General features: G+C 29.3%; 1 protein-coding gene across 1 annotated transcript in view; it reads left to right on the top strand.

The window, feature by feature from the left end:
* The window catches only part of LOC109601203 (nephrin-like), a gene marked incomplete at its 5' end in the record, with an annotated part of 67,760 nt that overhangs the window by 37,206 nt on the left and 11,492 nt on the right, over positions 1 to 19,062 (top strand). Inside the window, 4 exons of the mRNA XM_049970619.1 lie at positions 6,078 to 6,190; positions 10,825 to 11,020; positions 13,131 to 13,352; positions 17,159 to 17,412. Of these exons, the coding sequence (XP_049826576.1) occupies positions 6,078 to 6,190; positions 10,825 to 11,020; positions 13,131 to 13,352; positions 17,159 to 17,412 (785 nt within the window). The remainder of the gene's footprint in view (positions 1 to 6,077; positions 6,191 to 10,824; positions 11,021 to 13,130; positions 13,353 to 17,158; positions 17,413 to 19,062) is intronic.

Raw genomic sequence — 19,062 nt, 5'->3', positions numbered from 1 at the left:
GGAAATTTTCTAATACTGGGAGCACGGCTGTTATTGTAGACGATTTCTGCCTTCGCCACAATGCTTTTTCATACACACTATCCATATATGTTATATTGTACTTTCTTTGGGCGTATATGTAATTCGATTTTAATGAATATTATTTAATAATAAAAAACACTATGAATATCACAAATATTGTTTATCTATCATTAAGCAAAAGATTCTTACAACATTTTTATAAAACATGAGAAAAATTGATTATAACTTTTTGAATGGAATAATAAAAATGTCAGCAAATTTCGCATCCTTCAGAATCGAGTCATAAATTCTACCAAAAAAAGAAAACATTAAATATTAATAAGCCTCTGATAGAATAACAGAAAAGCCTAATAATAATATGTTTATTGATCTGATCAAATAAACCATAGAACAAAATGTTAAAAATATGTTGTTTCGCAACTTATCCGACAAATTTTAACCACATACTCACTGTTGCATAAGTAATCGATTTATCATATTTTTTTAATTGTATATATACAAGGTGTTTCACAACTTATCTGAAAAAGTTTAACCACATATTCACTGTTACATAAGAAGTCCATTTAAAAAAAAAATATATGGTGCTTTCCAAAAATATATAATTTGTATTATAAAATATAAAATTATCCTTCGCCAACATATAGTGAATTTCGAGATATTCATTATTATGGTCTCTTAAACACAAAGGGCGTAACAAATATAATTGTTTACATTTTTACGTTAATATATGGTATTACCAATGTAATAAGTACCAGTGATTATTAATAATAATTGAGTAATACTTTTGCCAAATATCATTTTGGTAACTTTAACAGTTATATTAAAAATGCTCCATGTGTCTTAGACGACAATATTAAATATCTGGAAATTTTCCAAAAATATCGTTATATTTTGCTAAAGATAATTTAAAATATTATAACTCAAAAAAATATATCCATTTAAATCAAAACTGTTGAACACATTATTTCGAAATTTAGTTATATTTTTGAGATAAGTATATTTTGTAAAAAAATACCAGTGGAAAGTTTTACCGTTTCTCAATAAATAAAAACGTTACAAACAAAATTTAGTACAGCTACTTCAGCTAGCATTAAACTAATAGTGAATACCTATAAGTTAATTCCAATAGTATTATATCTTTTTCACGTATTTTTCCACAATTTTGTTGATTTAGTATATCAGAAAACATAATTTCATTAGGTAAATGTGATTTCTAACTTTGTAACATTTATTTATAAATATAAGTACTACGAGTAAATACCACGGAAATTTTTAAAAAATAAAAAAAATGCCCTAATCAAATTATCTCATGTTGGGCATTGAATTTTCATCTATTATTCTAAAATATATATGTAATAAGTGAAGTATAAGAAAAATACAATATCCCAAATTTTTCAAGTACACTGAAAAACTAAGAAAAGAAATAAAATTTCTTTAAACATGTAACAATACAATTACGAAAACAATATGGAAACTCAACATGCTAGCTACAAGAGTTAACAATGCAATTCAATGACATAAACTAAATGAGAAAACTATTATTTTTGTTATCTGAAATGGTGGTCGTGTCTTTAATGCTTTTGATGAAATTTACATTAATCGGTAGAGATCGAACAAATAAAATTCATTAAAGTGTATATTTTTTATTTTAAAGTCAAATAAAACTTTCAATTTCAGTATTTATAAAAATTTTATTTATTGTGATAAACTGTTCTGTATGGTTTACCCCTTTGTCAGCTTAAAAGCATTCTATTCACATGAAAAAAATCTTAACCTTAACAATACTTATGTCTTAAGTAAATTAAAACAATGAACTCAACATAATCAAACAAATGACGAGTAACAAGTGTAACATGATACTATCAACAAGTTAATTAAAAAGCGCCTCTTACACATCTTTCCTAAAGCCTATTATGTTGTGTTCACTTTTTTAATTATCTCGGATAGTGCTATAATGCATCGAAACTAATTTTGACCAACCACGAAAGGAAATAGTTATCGATAGGGTATATCACCTTGTCTCGTCTATTCTGTCTTTATTTCGTCCAAATGGCTACAAATATTTATATATCAATATCGAATTATATATCATATTTTTTTAGTTTGATTAATGACTGAAATAAACCAAAAGTAATCAAAATTTAAAACTACACTTACAATAAAGTACTTACAGTGAAGTCACAATTTAGTGGACTTCGCTTTAAATGAATTACACCGTGGAGTGAACACATAAATAATAAACTTTATCCTTACTTACAAATCAACGTAAACAATTGTTAAAACTATCCAAAATCTAGTCATTTTTCATGCTCATTTAATAAAAATGTTGTGTTCCAGAATTAATTTATTTTTTATATAAATATATACAATAAGACCCTCATGATAAAATCTCACACTAAGGAGAATATTTTGAACAATTAATAAATTAATTTAAAGAGTAAATTTATATTAATAATAAAATAAAACAAAACAATAGAACATAAACACACATAAATGAATAGTATTGAATAGAAAATAAAAATACCTTTCAAATGAGATATTACAATACCACACTTTGTTGATAGTGCCAATATGGTTGATTCTGAGCAATTTGGCACATGTCAACTTTGTGGCAAAATTTAGATAGCTTGGTAAGATTTAACAAGGCATTCATGATCGATGACTAAATCCATTCAAAAATTATCAAGTGACTTTTTACGATATCACTATATAATTAGTTAACTAAAATATAATTCCAAACTCAATGTATATTTTTTAATGTTAAAGATATATTAAAAATGTTTCGAATAATGCCGTGCTGGTTGCAGAATTTAAGAGAAAAAAGGCAATTAAATTGCCTCTGATAAATATTAAGAACGACACGCCTTATCTACACCATCGTTCCTGAGTAAATGACGATAATGATTACACAGATTTGGAAAACATAGAGTCGCATAGTGGTCTTAGTGTTGTTCTTTTATTTTCATTTTTTTTTTTCAACCATTAAGACTAAATGAATAAAAAATCATTTCTTTACTCGATCATATAAAGTTTTTTTTATGAATATTCTGAACCCAACATGTGCATTTAGAAACACGCATATAGGAAAAGCACGATAGTTACACTCGTTTTATCGAAAAATGGTTTATACTGCTTTTCCCTTATCGTAATATATAATAGTGTAATAAAATAAAAATAACTGTCATATTTATCACATATATTTAATATCAATTATAACATGAAAAGAGTCAGTAGTGTATGTTTATAATATTTGATAAGATTTACATTATTTTTCAAATGATAAACAATAATATTAATGCAAAAGAAATATTTAAAAATTGGCATTGGTAACAAATATGATAAAATTGTTTAGCATTTAAATAGAGTTTGTTTTGGTTTTATTATTATTTGTAGACAATTTTGATATATTTAAAATACTTTAGTTTAATAAATTATCAGTAGAAAATAAGGAATATTTAATTTTCGCCAATTTAACCGAAGACTTATCAAAGTTTTCTTGTTTAATCTAAAACGTATTTATTTGGCGAGCATTTCAACGCTATTATTTTTTCAAATATGTGCTGTTTTTACCATTCGACAAAAAAATTTGTAATAATTTCTTATTACTGGCAATATATATGACGATTCAGTCAATATTGCGACAGCGATGGAAACATCACAAATTGTGATATGCAGATTTCTAAGGACACAAAGAGAAACGCGTAGTGTACATAGAAGGCCTGGACAGGGTAGACTAAGATGCACAACCGTCAGGCAAGATCGTTACATCGTCCAAAATGCAAAGGACACCACAATATAGTCCACCTTGATACTTCGCCGATTCCTCGCTGTCACTGGTACAAGAGTATCTATTGAACCATTTTAACTTCACGAAGTCATTTTAGTGTCTAGAAGATCGCTTAAAAGGCGCCGTATTATACTTTATTTGTATCAACGTACTTTAGGAATACATTTGACAATTTTTAGTATTTCCTCCTTTTAACCAAATTTGCAATATCCCCTATTTTTTGCCGGCAGCTTTAATAAATTAATAGTTACTAATTTAATTTACATTAATTAATATATTTCTAATATTATAGGAAATACGTGAATATAGGTTTAGGATAGATTGCTACATTTTTGTAAAATTTACAAATAAAGTGATGTCAGTTTTATTGAGTCCATTAGAAGAGGCAAGTAGCTCATTTTATTAGAAAAACTTAAGAGTAATTTATCTAAATATTTAGTAGCCTGATGAGACAAACAGTTTGTTTTATACACTACTCACTTGAGCCTATCGTTTCAGGCACTTTTCATACTGTAAATTTTTAAATGTGTTCACGTTTATAAAAATATTATCCTGAATTAAAATAAAAAATTGAATACGAATTTCTATTAAAACGGTGTAAAGTTTCCGTTAATCACTGCACTACGTTTTACACATCACAATGCTTCCCGTGGGCATTCACAATTTAAAACAGCGCTTATTCAAAATTCCGTTGCAAAACGAAGTCGAGCTTTATTTGTGTTCTTTGTTGTGGTTGTCTGGAAATTTTTCGCTCACTATTACTGTTTTATTAATAAGAAGAACCTGCTAAAGACAAGGACGATAGCGAGAGTAGGATCAGAAGACATCAAACCGGATCTTTTCTCGTTTTAATACTTTGTATGTACCTTTAATAACATCAAGGATATTCTTTCCGACAGTCCTCCACTAAAAAGAAGACCATTAGTTGGAAATGAATTTTCATTTAAACAGCTTTTTGTATTCGGCGCTACCTTAATTTAATTTTAAACACAAATATACAGGGTGTTAAGTGCCACAAACTTTAAAACCATATATATATATATATATATATATATATATATATATATGGTTATATATATAAATAGCTTAAAATATGAAATAAAAACCTTAATGAAGAAGGGCTCGCAAATAAACGGTTTCGGAGATGGAGGATTATTTTTTACTGACACATTAATGTGTATTTTTTCATTGTTACAAAACAAACTTTAAAGGGGGTGTAGTATAGCCCAAAATATAAAACGCGAGATACCGAGGGTTGTTTATGTCGTATCGTGTATTTTTTTTGTCAACTTCTTGTTTTTATTTTTATCCTTGTTATCTCCCAAACCGATAATTTGTGGATCTATTTATTAAACTTTTACACATGTTTGACTACATACTAATCCTTCATAAAGCTTATTTGACACCAATGTTTCAGAACGATACCTTCGATTCCGTTTGATTGGAAGTCCATGTTCATTAAAGTTTTATTTTCATATTCTATTCCATAATACATTTCCTTATTGTAACACCGAGTATTAAAACACGAAAATACAATATCGATATAATTAATAATTAGATTTTTATAATGAATTAATTACTTTTGATCAACAAACATTTATTAATATGAAACACACAAACAATTAATTCTTTCTGTCATGAAGACGAGTAAGTTCCATACTCTACTCAGTTATACACTGAAAGATATGTTTAACAAGCACTAAACTGATTGTGTCGGTTCTTAAACTAAAAATGTCATCAAAGCTAGATAGAACTCCAGTCTATAACACACACAAAGAAGAAAGACAAAACAGTCACCTGTATAATGTATCAATTCTAAATCCTTTTACCCTTCCTAGGCCAGTGAGCACAAAAACTATCGTAATAAAATTTGCTACGCCTGACTTTTTAGGGGGAGCCTAATGCACAGACTTTAAGACCGTTTATTCTGGTTCATGGTCCGTTTGACTTATCCCCCAAATGGACGCACCACTTGTTTCGTTTTCAGCGCTCCTGTGTGTCGGAAATGATGCTTTTTTGTACCTTGAAATATAACCGCAATTCCGCCTTTTCATGCATACATTCGTCGTGGTGCCTTTACTTGATAGGATAATGTTTTTGGCTTTGTCTGTTATGTAAAAAATTGTAAACTGTATGGAAATTCGTAATGCTTAAAACATATCATGAAATGGATGGAAATAAGTTAACATTGAGATATTCACCTCAGCTGAACTGAAAATATTTAGTTACTTAGGCTGTACAAATAATTAATTTTATAATTTTGTTCCAGGTCGTCCAGATCAGGTGCACAATTGTACGGTCCTTAACATCTCAATGACATCATTCTCCTTGCGATGTTCAGAGGGGTTTAACGGTGGACTCCCGCAGTCGTTTTTACTCGAGGTAAGAATTACATTCTAAATTATGATAATCTGAAATATTTGTGTACGAAATTTCGGTATTATGGATACTCATTAACTCCAAATTTTCATAACCCTTATTAAGTTGCCCTTGTCTTATACTCAATTACGGGGTACTTAATTTAATGGAACTTCGTGTACTTAACAAAAACAGAAGTGAGTAAGTACTTTTAATTGAGTTCGTCGAGTTTTGGCAGTCCGTGCAAAAAGCGAAATCGCATTGATAATGATCCCAAGGGTCACTAGGACTTTAATTACTACTAATACTGTAGTCTATTATTATTGTACTATTAGTTGCTCTTTATATTTTATATCGGCTTTCGAACAATAAGTGAAAACATAAGTAAAACTTTGAAACGTCCTAGAAGATTTTAATCTTAGTTTAGTTTGAATTAGTCATAAGAAAACTAGAATATTTACTCTTTTAAAAATAGTTCAGATTTTTTAATCCTTTAATACTTTTAGTAGAAATATTGCTTGTGTAATTAGTCCTGAAATTTTATATAAAAAGTATAATTATACATACAAACTAATAAAGAACAGGAACAAAAAGAAAATATACATTAATATCAATGTAAATAACAGAAAAAATACATAAAAATAATTTTTACCCAGTAGAAATCTTTTCTTATCCAAATATTCTATATATCAATAAAATCCGAACACCAAAAAATACTGAAACTAACGGTTTAGTTTTTTATTTTTCTATTACCTCAATTTTTTGGTTTAACATGTGGTTCAATTAGTTTCATACAGTCAGTAATCATCATGCCAAGAGTAAGAACACGTCGAGGGTTTCGTCAATTTCATCCTTATTTGTAAGGGGTCCAATTATCGGTCTTAGGGAATCTTTTCATGAAAGAAATTACCGGAAATATTAATTCATTTGTATCATAGTCGAATATCTATAGAAATTCGAGAAGCTATCGTGTCAGAGGTTGGACGACGAAGAGATACCACAAAAAGGGTAAAACCCTTATTTGCATGTGGCAACTGCTCCACAATTACCAGCCTCATTTGGTACTTCATTAACCTTCAATCTGTATTGGAAGAGAGTAAATGGAAAAGAGTTACGTTTTCTGACGAAACCCTTGCTTGGACGTAAATCATGGTCGTCAAGGAATCAGAACAACCTAGAAGAAAAAAAGATAATCCAGTAGAAAGGCAGGTAAAACAAACAGTTTGGGGGCTATTTGTTATAAAAACAAATTGTGTTTATACAGGGTATCATTAGTACACACCCTCAAGCCCTCAAAAATCATCAACGTCCTTCCAAGCGATGGTTAGAATAAATAACAGTTTTACCTTGGCTACACCGTTCTCCGGAATTATCACCAGATTAAACTTGTATCGGATATGATTACAAGAAGACTAATCTTGTCAGGCAACGAAAGACCCAAGAACCAGAAATTCGAGTAATATGAGACTCTTTATTTCAAGAATAAAATAATAACATGACCTCTAGCATGCGATAACGAGTAACTGAGTATTAAATATTAATTTAGATATCATTATCGTTTATACCAAAATTCATTAATAAATATTACTTTTTCTGGATGTTCGGACATTATTTTAAAAGTAATATTAAAAATTAGTTTAGGAAAAAGAAGTAGTCAAATGTTAATTTAAATGTTCCGCTTGGAAGTTTTCTCTCTTACGCATATTTCAATTTAACAACTACATCTATGTAAATCCAGGAAAATTTTAATTAATTCTACTTTATGTAAAACAAATCTGAAGTTCTCATTGTCTCAGATCCAAGATAAATTTGAAACGATATATTTAAAATAGTATATATTTTATTGGACCATTTCATTGTAAAGTAAAATTATTATAGCCACTATTGAAATACATTAATTATATTAATTAACTGATTTTCTATTCCACAAAAACTGTGGTAATGATTGTAAAATCAGTTCACGCTTGTCGTTTTATACATAGACCGGGAATCGATACACATATCGTGCGTTTAAAAAGGGGTGAACTTTCGGTTGGACAGTTTGAGACTGATTAATAGCGATCGTCGGCCACGGACGAACATGGCAACAATCCATTATTGCGTTAATGGTGGAATTTATTTAAGTTTACACTAAATTACAGGACAATTAATTAGTCGGGTACCGTTTCGATACATTATAGATCCCGCGTGTAGCGTGAAAATTAGAGGATTCTTGCGATAAATACACATGTGCTGAGGATTGTAATTTAAATTGATTGTGATACATGAACTTATCACGGATCACGTTAATTAGTGGCTGTGAATACCATATTTGATATTTATGATGATGGACTGCATGAATAATTAGTTTTAAAGTTTACTTTATTCATATGAAGCCGTATTAAAATCATTTATATTTTAATTTATTAATTATTAACTAATTAATTAATTATGGAGCGATCGAATATTCATTTAAATAAAGGAATAATCACATAATTAAATATGTTTATACTAGCGTTATTTAATTCGTTTTTATGTTTAAAACTGTGTTCATACATAATTACATTACATAATTAGAGTATAAAAATTAAATGATAGTTTATTTTTATTTTTTACTAATCTTATCTGCCACAATCCTAAAAAACGCTGTTTAATAGCCAAATCGATGCCAAATCTATTACTTTTGGACTCCATTACACATATTTGGTACCACGTACCATACTAATCTGGAGTAATAAACTGCCGGTTTACTGAGTTTACCCTGCTAAAACTTTAATCTTCCAGGTTGCACCTCAGGTGGTGCAACATCACACTACTCCTGTATTAATTCATATATTCAGGGGAGACATCAAAAGTGGAAAGTAAGACATAAAAGAAGGTGAAACGTGAATGTGTGTAGTGGATAAAGGTGTGTCGAGTGTAAAATGTGGGTGTATGAATATTTTTCATATTTCTTGGTGCTATGACAACAAGTCGATCGACCTTTGAAATATGAATTTTTCAAAAAGATATTTTATTTTCTCAATAATAGAAACCCAAAAATTGACCAAATGAAAAGTTCTTTTCATCATATTTGAATTAATTTAACAGAATCATAACAATATTTTGAATATATGTTCCAGAGGATATTTGAGTTTAAAAAATATATTTTTTAAATTTTGATTTTTTTATAAATAACTGTTTATTCAATGCAACTAGACTCACCATGAGCCTTCTTTTTTATTTATTCTTAATTAGAACGAGTGTTTTACCAATTTTTTCTCAATTTTATTTTTATAACACCAGTTTGCAGGAAAATATAACAATATATTTTTATATAATTATTCCTATAACATAATTTTAAATACTTTAAAGTAATTTTATACCAAATTCAATCCCAAAAATAACACTGTAAATGTTTTCTCATTTAAGCTATCCACTGCAAAAATTCGGGTTTTCAATTTAAATCAGTGTCTAGAATGAACGACGATCCCAGTCAAGATGTTATTTCGTTTCAAATTTATTTCGATATATGAATTTAGGTACATCAAAATTTCAAAAACAAAAATGTTTAATTAATTTCATTAAATAAATGACCCAAATGACAATAGAATTAGAATGTTTTTCGCATTCAACAAATGTTTAAAGGTATATGTATAAACAAATGTATATGTATACTAATGTTATGTAATGAGAATTGTTATATTAATTAATGTTTTATTTGTAAAAAACTTCAAAAATTAAAAATGGTCAAATTTGAAAAATTTTTTTTTTTTTTGAAAAACCCAAAAATCTTATAAAACTCAAATTCAAAATTCAATTACAGATTCGGTATATTAATAATATAAAAACAACCCTTGATGAGACTTTTATTTAAGTTTATTAAATATGGCAAAATTTGAAAAATAAATCTTTTTTTTGAAAAAGTCAATGATAGATTAATAATATTTCTTTGCAAATTCATTCCGATATGTACATTCGGATGCTAGTTTAACCTAAATAAAAATTTGAGAAACAAAAATGTGCTGTTCATTTTTATAAATTTTATTTATAAAAAATATCAAAAATTAAATATGGTGAAAGTTGAAAAATTATTTTATTTCTTTTGAAGTCAAATCTTATACAACAGATTCAGAGAAGAAAATTAATTTAGGTAATTGTAATTAGGTATATGGCCCAAATGATGAAAAAGTAGTATATTTTTATTTTTTAACACGCCCACAATACTCTAAACTAGTGTTAAAAAACTTTAATTATGTTAAAAAAATACATAAATAAAACACTTCTAAGTTATTATTATTGCCGAAGAACTCAAAAACATAAATTCAAAACACTTTTAATTAATCCAATTCAACAACATACAAAAGACACAAATCTATTATTTAGTCAATTTGAACTATTTGAAAAAATAAACGTGTTTTAATAAATTCATATAAGTAAGGTAATATAACACATCAAATTTCAGCGAAATCCAAGAGAGTCCAGTTCCAAAGTAATCGAGTTGGCTTGTACTATCCCGTATACAAATGTTACATTATATACATATATATAAATATATATAATATAATAATGGTTCACCTCTTAAAAATTTGAATATAACGTATACAAATACAGTAATCAGGAAAAACATCCATCCCATCACCAAAAACATTCGACTACTAAACATTTATTTATATAACATGATTTTCTTTTTTGTTCAGGTTCGTGAAAGCCAAAGTCAGGAGATCAAAGGGAACTTAACGTCTCCGGTGGCCAGATTTCACGTGTCCGGATTGGAAGCAGGCGCACAGTATCAGGTGGCACTGTTTTCTTTCAATTCGAAAGGCCGAAGCGAACCAGTCATTTTGCAAGCGGCCACACTTCGCATGCCCGAAAAGCAGCTCACTGCGGAAAAAGGTATTTAATCAAAACGAAATACGAATGCAATATTGACATAGTAATGCGGCGATCACTGCAAAACACACTGCTTTAACAACGTAGTAAAATAGTATTCCCCATTTGGGACCAAAAGGGTTCACGGACCAGTCCGCGCTACGGTCCGTTTGTTACAAGAAAGGTGAGTCTTCCTGTATTTGTGTGTGTCTGCTCCATCTAATTAAAATAAGAGAACTACGACCCAGGAGCGCCAACTTCGTTAAACTCGACCGAACTTTCCGCGCACAACTTTGCACTTTCTACGTCGCTGTTTGTTTGTTTGTTTGTTTAAAGATGGCTGGTAACAACCACCTAATGGTATTATCGTCAGGTAACACAACATCCTTTTTGAATATCGGTAAAAATATTATTAGTCAATAGCTTAGAGAAACTGACTAACAAATTAATGAATAATTAATTTGATCCTGTCGGAGATTAAGTGACCTGTTACAAAGCTTCCGTTTTTAATCTACGATGATTTTCCTGAAACGCGTTAAGATGTATTAAGGAAGTAGTACAAGACATCGTCACGGTCCGTTTGTGCCAAAAAAGGTACACTCAACGACCCACTCTTTGCCCATAGCCTCTAAAGTAGGATAAACATTAGCAATGTAATGCTCAATAAAAAGACTAACTTAAAAAAATCAAAATACTAGGTCACAACATTTCAGAAGATGTTAAGATGTAAATAAAAATTGTTTTCTTGTAAAAAATATCCGGTCATTACAATATAAGTTATTTGTAGTTCATAAAATTTTCACTAGTTCTGTAGTTCATTTTATTAAAGTTTTATAAATGTTAAATCTTCAACCACATATCATTAAATACAAACTGTCACATCAAAAAGTGTTTGTAACTTTTTATTTAATAAATATATCGAAATGAAATTTTGATCATTTATAGTTAACAAGGCTAAACATTGAGACATTGATTGTATTAACCGGAGGATCAAGTCTGCTAATTCTTGAAGGTTATTTGCGATTTCCAGTTCTTATACGTCGTCCTAGAACGTTCCAAAGATATTCTATCGGATTCATACAGGGACTATTCGCTGACCACACCATAACTCCTAAATTATGCTTTTCAAATAAATTTTAAACAAGTCTGGCATTATCTTCTTGTAAACTGAAATTTGGTCCATACAGATTTATGAAAGGTAACACGATAGATTGCGGAATATCCTCAATGTATCGCCTGGCCGTCAGGGAACCGTTCGCCAAAAGGTAAAGGGCATTTACGTCAGTTTAAAGTTATACCGCCTCTTACCATTACAGATCCTCTTTCAAAAACTCTTCCCTCAGCCACAGTTGTATCCTAATACAGGCGTCTATACAATCTTTATCGTCGTCATTTGATCTTAAAAAAGAAACCTGGAATCATGGGTAAAAAAAACCTGACCCAATGTAAATTGGTTACATGAAGTCTGTTACGTACGCTTTGAGAAGATAAATGTGTCATTGTGACCATAAAGTGAATGTTTCCTAATTGACGAGCTGTTCTTGTTCGCTCTTGAAGTGACATCTGAACCAAATGTCAATCTTCTCGAGGAGTCGTCGGTCTCTGACGAGCAGTATATGATCTCCTACGACCAATTTCTCTGTACCGATTCCACAATCTGTGAATAACCGGCTCACATGTTTAGAACAAGTTTGCCACGTATCTCTGCGATCGAACTTTTTGCGGAAATACAAAAGCCCTAACAACATGTCGATTGAGATGTCTTCTTTGTAGGTCTTTCAAGTTATTCATCACACATCACGGTTAAGACGATTGATATTATTCGCGAATTAAACGAGTCTATTCTGAGGCATTTTACAATAAATTTCAATTATTTTAGTTTTTCTGTAGTTATTAAAAAAAAATAAAGACATTTTTTGTAACACAAAAATGTACTGTAGTATAATGCGTACAAGATTATACATGGTTATAACAAAAAAAACGCGATCTGTTTACATTTTAAATATTGATACCTATTTCATTGTGATTTGTTTATTTAGTAATATTTAGTTTAAATACAAACAACACACATGTTACACTAGTAATTTTTTATTAAGAATTTATTGATGAGAACATTTTTAAATGTTTTTTACAGATTCTCAATTGGCCGCCTTCCGTTTTACTCCGATGATGAGCGTATTAGTAGGAGTGATATCTGCTCTACTTATAGTCGCGTTGGTGGTGATTTTGGTTTTAAGATTACAATGCACCCAAAACGAAGGACGCAGGAAGAGACATAAAAACGCAGTGGTTGCAAGTGGAGGCAGTTTGGAACACAGGGGCTCTGGAAGTGGTGCTACACTCAGTGACAAAGGTGGTGAGTCAAAATATAATTTACAAAAGTATTCCGTATTTGATTCAATTCTATAAAATAAATAAAGATTGTTGGTGTGTTTGTTTAAGTGACGTCCCTTCAATTAATAGAATTAAACAATCTAGAAAGTAAGAAACAGTATTTAATTAAATTACGATTTGCAGCATTCATTAAAGAATTGATAGATAGACCGAATACCATTCGAATTCTCACGACGAAATGATAATCGTTACGTTACGTTTGTCGCCTGGATATTATACAAATAGATGCACCATTCACACAGTGGATGGAATGAAATGCTCTGGAGTGAAATAATATAACGAAAAGAAAGCGCGACATGACTTTAAAATATGCTTTTTGTATATGTAAATTTTGTTCAATCTGAATTTGAATAATATCTGTTAGAAACCACTGAATTCCGTTCCTTTACGAGATTGATTGGGAACAGGAATCCTAAAAACAACAACAATGCCCTTAACGACAAAAGCAATTAAAATTGGTATTCTTACCGGGTTTGGCGAGTTTTATACGTTTACGTATTTTACATTTTAAACATACGTTTAATACGTTTACATATTTTTGATTGAAACATATGGCATAGTAACTCCCTCTCCTGATAACTATTATAAGCATAACCATCAATTCAATAATAAATTCTAAAACAAACTTTTATTGTGTATTTTTTGTATCAATTTTTTTAATAATAAACATTGAAAACTTATTTAAAAGTTTCTAACATATTAAATGAATCACTCATAACGCTGTTTGGTAATGATTATCACAAACTGCCCTTTATATTAAAAAAATAGTTAATATTGTCCATATAGAACTGGGCAATTTATTACATGACAACTTTATAGCAAAATTTATTTAAATTGGCTATATTTTATGTGATTTTTGTTCGACGTCGATATCTTGTTCCATTCAAAAGTTATCATGAGGCTGGAATTTTTTACGACTTCAATGTACGCATATTACGGTAAAATACACCTTACACTCTTTTTTAGACAACTTATTCCGGGAATATATTGGAAAAAAATTGTCAATCGACAGATTCTGTTTAAAAATGTAAGATGCGTGTCTGTAATCTGACAATTCAGGCTTTTTATGTATTTGTTTTTTATTGTTTATATGAATTCTTTTAATGTTGATGAAAATTTCTTATTTATAATATATTTCTAAGTTTTTTAATTGTAAGCTTTAACAAGAGTAATCACTTTTCTAAAATTCTATAGTAAAATTTTCGAATTCGAATATGTTATGTCCTAAATACGTATATTTTTGTAAACTGGAGTATTTTATTGGTATTTTGTTAACTTTTAAGTCATTTTAAACAATTATATGACCACACAATTGTGAAATGTCGGCAATTAGGATTAATCGAAAGAAACAATATTTTTTTCATCGGTTTCTCCATATTTTCAACCATTAAGAATCCTAGAAAACTGCTTTTCTCCTTCTTTCTTTGTCATCTAACTGTCTCAATGAAAAATACAAGAATATTATATAGATTCTATTTGGTGAGTAAGAAAAGAATTTGCAATGTGTTTATAATTAATAATTTAATAGCCCTTCATTTCAATGTTTCATTACCGTCCTTCCTAAACTTTCTGTATAAAATATTGAAGTGTTTGTTCAAAAAATGTCCTGAACTCTTATCTAAATCAATTTCCTCCAGCTCAATATAATGAACAAGATGAATATTTTCAATAAAATTTAATAACTATGCAAACTAGGTGATTATTATTGAACATTTTTGGCATACTGATTAATATAAGTACAAAAGAGACAATCAGTACTCACACTTTCCTAACAGTAAATTGTAATTGAAAATTAAAAAATATGGAAAAGTCAAAAAAAATTGTGTTTTTAAATTCAATTTTTTAAACAACTGTAGATATGAAGTCATATAGAGATTTAAAATGCTCGTCTATGTTTCCTTTATGAATAGAAATTAGAGCCTATTCTCATAAAAAATACCGTTTTCACTGACTTCATATTTTGTAATTAATATGAATGTTACTTTTCTGTGGGTATTTCAAAAATTCTGTTTAATTAAAAAAAAACATTAAACTTACAAATTCTACGGAAAATTTTACCCCAGAAAATTTATGTTTCAGAAAACGTGTCATGTATTAAAAAAAATGTAATTAATTGAAACTCATTGACCAAACACAACATGAAATAAATGAGGATAAAGTAAAACTTTATAATTTTATACTGTATACAACCTATAATGTCGGAATTAAAAACATTTATTATAGAAATATGTACTTTACATTACATAATACTTTATATACGTGTAATGTATACTGGTAATTATACATATATTTCGCCATCCCTGATGTTGACAACAAGCTGTTGACACAAAAAATTGAATGCTCGGGGTGAACAATGTGAAACAGCAATTTCCTTGAAATATCCGCCTGATACTGAATCTGTCCTATTTTATCGTTCACAGTCATCTTACCTGTCACGCAATTAACAACGAAATAAAAAACAATTTAAAATCACATCGGAAAAGATTTTCGAATTTTTAAATGAAAAAGTATTGTTAATTCCAAAAGTGACTAATATTAATTATTTATCGTTTCTGAGATGATCAAACTTTAAACTAATTACATAATTATTATTCCGAATATAATTCAACCTTTTTTCCTTATTTTCGCACTGTTCTTCGATATTGGTAATAATAAACAACTCGTAATTTGAACTGTTAAAACTGCGAAATATTAGTCTGTACTCGCTAGAGTACTATTTGGGATTCCCCGGCAATGTAACTCTCGAGTGCCTATTAATTCAGATCCTATTGAGCTCGTGTACAAACAAGCAACGTCAATTACTTGCCAATTATTGTTTGATAGTTGTTTATAAGGCGCTTATCTTACAATTTGACTCTGACTTTTGAGCGTATTATAATAAGCCAGCACACCTTACTTGCAATTCTACGTAGTCTGTAGTCTCGATCGTGTTAAAAACGACTGCAAGTAGACAGGGTGAATTTCAAATTAACCTTTTCTAATAAAATAACTGTTCAAGTATTAAATTTAATAAATGTTTAATTTTAAACTTTCTTAAAATTGCAAATAAAGTGTCTTGAGGGAACAATGTTAGAACCACTGCGAATCACTTGCTTCAATCAACTAGAACTGCTGAAAAATATTATTAAAACAAAAAAAATCACACAGACACAATCTTTATTAAATTTTTAACGCCTACATTTCATATAAGCTTTAAAACATATTTGTATTAAACATTTAAAACGTGAATTGTACTGTATGGAATTTAGATAATTGAAGAGTAATAAGAGTAATACGCTGATCTCTTCTTGGATTTCAGTTTGCCATTTTCAATTACATACTTACCGAAGATAAATGAAACTAAATTTCTAAAATTAAAAAATGTTAAATATTATATTGTACGAGGATATACAGAAAAAAAAATATCTCACAAAAAGACGCTTCTCCATATAAATTTGCTATTTAAATGTGCGGTTTTTTAAATTAAATTTATATATAAAATAGTCCTCTTAAAAGATAAAAACCCGAGTCCCATAATGAATGTAACGGAAAATTGAATAATAAAATGGTCCCTTTCACCTCTAATGAAAGCATATTTAAAGTCCCTGCCTGTCCAGTGGCTAAATTAACAAGAAGCAATTCTAAAGAACGTTCAATTAACTTCACATTTACATTGTGTCCCTGAAGTCGGGTTGTAAATCAGGGTTAATTTTAAAATGTCAAAAGATTATGTTTCAACCAACCGTTAGTTAACCTTCTCTAAACACCGATTCTCCTCTTTTTTTCTAGGCGGCAGTCCGATTTCCAAACACGAATCAAGTGCCGGTGAATGTGATAGCGATGAGAAAAATCCGGATATTATTCCACAGCCAGTCGACTCGGATGATTTATCTGATTATTCTAGGAAACGGCAACATATTTCAACAATTGAAACCTCTCCAAGCAGAAGTTTGTTGCATCAAGCCGGCAATTCCGGTTATATGGGATATTGCACACTCAGGAACGGAATGCCTCTCCATGAATTGGCCACCCAATCAAAAATGGTGAGTATTCAAAAATTTTCTTATGTTTATGGACTGAATGCTCAAACTAATTCCGGATAGACGTTCTTGAACTTTTTTATGCCAATTTAAAATGTTTATGCATCAGATTTCGATTCCAAACCATTCATAAATTTCAGAAGTAATGTTGTTTTTGTAAAAAAAGTTTATAAACGACTAACAATCTAATCTAACAATTTTGTAAATGTGATTGGACATTTTAATTTCGAATTATCTGTAATTTTTAGATGAATTTTATATATCAGAATTTATTGGTTTCAAACATTTTAATGTTAATTATGTTGATTAATATATGTTAATAAATATGATTATAATATTTCATTGGATTTAACAAAATTTTATGTTGTCAGTCAGTACCAAATTAAATTAATTAAACATAATTAACCAATTTATTAGTTATACAATTTTGTATAAATAATTTGAAATGTTTTTATAAATCCTTTGGATGGACTCCGTATTCAGTTCACGGACTGAACTGACTTTGGAGAGCTACAGTTCAAAGGAAATAATTTGTAACACTTCAAACTGTTTAGTATAAGACATTGATGAAAAAGACTGGGTGTTTTTATTGGAGAACATATTTATATCAAATGAATTAAGATCCTACTGTTACTATAATTATGTTTGTTTACATTTGGCCCGTAGACAACTTAAATTAAATAAAATTAATAAATATAATTTAATAAAAGGTCCTTGAGAAATTAATAAAACAGAATTAATTAAAAATATTAACCGTAACATTTTTCCAGACAGTACTTGGTCGGTCTCCTTTTGGTCTACGACGAATAAATTCTTGATTCAAAGCTCGCCATTCTTCTCTAAGAGCAAGATATTAGCAAACTCTAAAAGAAGAATGACTTGAGACTAGTTGTTTCCAGTTCAAATTTGTCGTGTTCAATTGGATTGAAGTCTTGTGAACTGGGGGGCACTATATCTGAGTAGTGTCATGTCAAGTATCGAGGTCGGGCAATGTGGTCTACAAAAAGAAGATCTGTTCCAAATTCTTGAGCAAATGGAATAATATTTATTGAATAACCAAGTCGTGATATCGTCGGGAATTCATAGCGCGTCTCTAAAGAAATTCTATTTATAATATGGATGATATAACATATACCTATACTCCGTTGTGAAGAAAATCTGCGGGTAAAACGATGCTCCCTATTTAAGGGATAGTGTCGAAAATGTCTTCTGGCTCTAAGACCAACTTCATATAACCTTTACAGTGATTCCAGTGACTACAAGAAGCTTGAATGAAGCCAATGTTGGATTTCGTTTAGCAAAGATAATCAAAAAACAGTCCTATCTTCTGGTCGTAGCATTACCAGTTTGCCGACAATGACTACAAGAACGACTTACTACACTTAATAAGCCATTATACATTTAACTCAAAATGGAATGTTCCAAAATTGCAATTATAGTGATAAAATCTTCGGAAGAAAGCCTTCTTTGAAGCATTTTATAGAGTTAATCAATAGATAAATTAAGAATAGACCGAATAAAATGTGTTCCTCCAAATTTTTTTTTAGAAATTTTACAAGAAATGGAATTTTGTTTATTTTTATGTCTTTTAAATATTTAAAAAAATATCTAACCATCCAAAGTTGTAAATATTCAAATAATAAATTCAAAATA

Source organism: Aethina tumida, chromosome 1 (genome assembly GCF_024364675.1).
Source record: "Aethina tumida isolate Nest 87 chromosome 1, icAetTumi1.1, whole genome shotgun sequence".
Taxonomy (NCBI): domain Eukaryota; kingdom Metazoa; phylum Arthropoda; class Insecta; order Coleoptera; family Nitidulidae; genus Aethina; species Aethina tumida.
The sequence above is the reverse complement of the archived record's forward strand: the minus strand, read 5'-3'. Positions and strand labels throughout refer to the sequence as shown.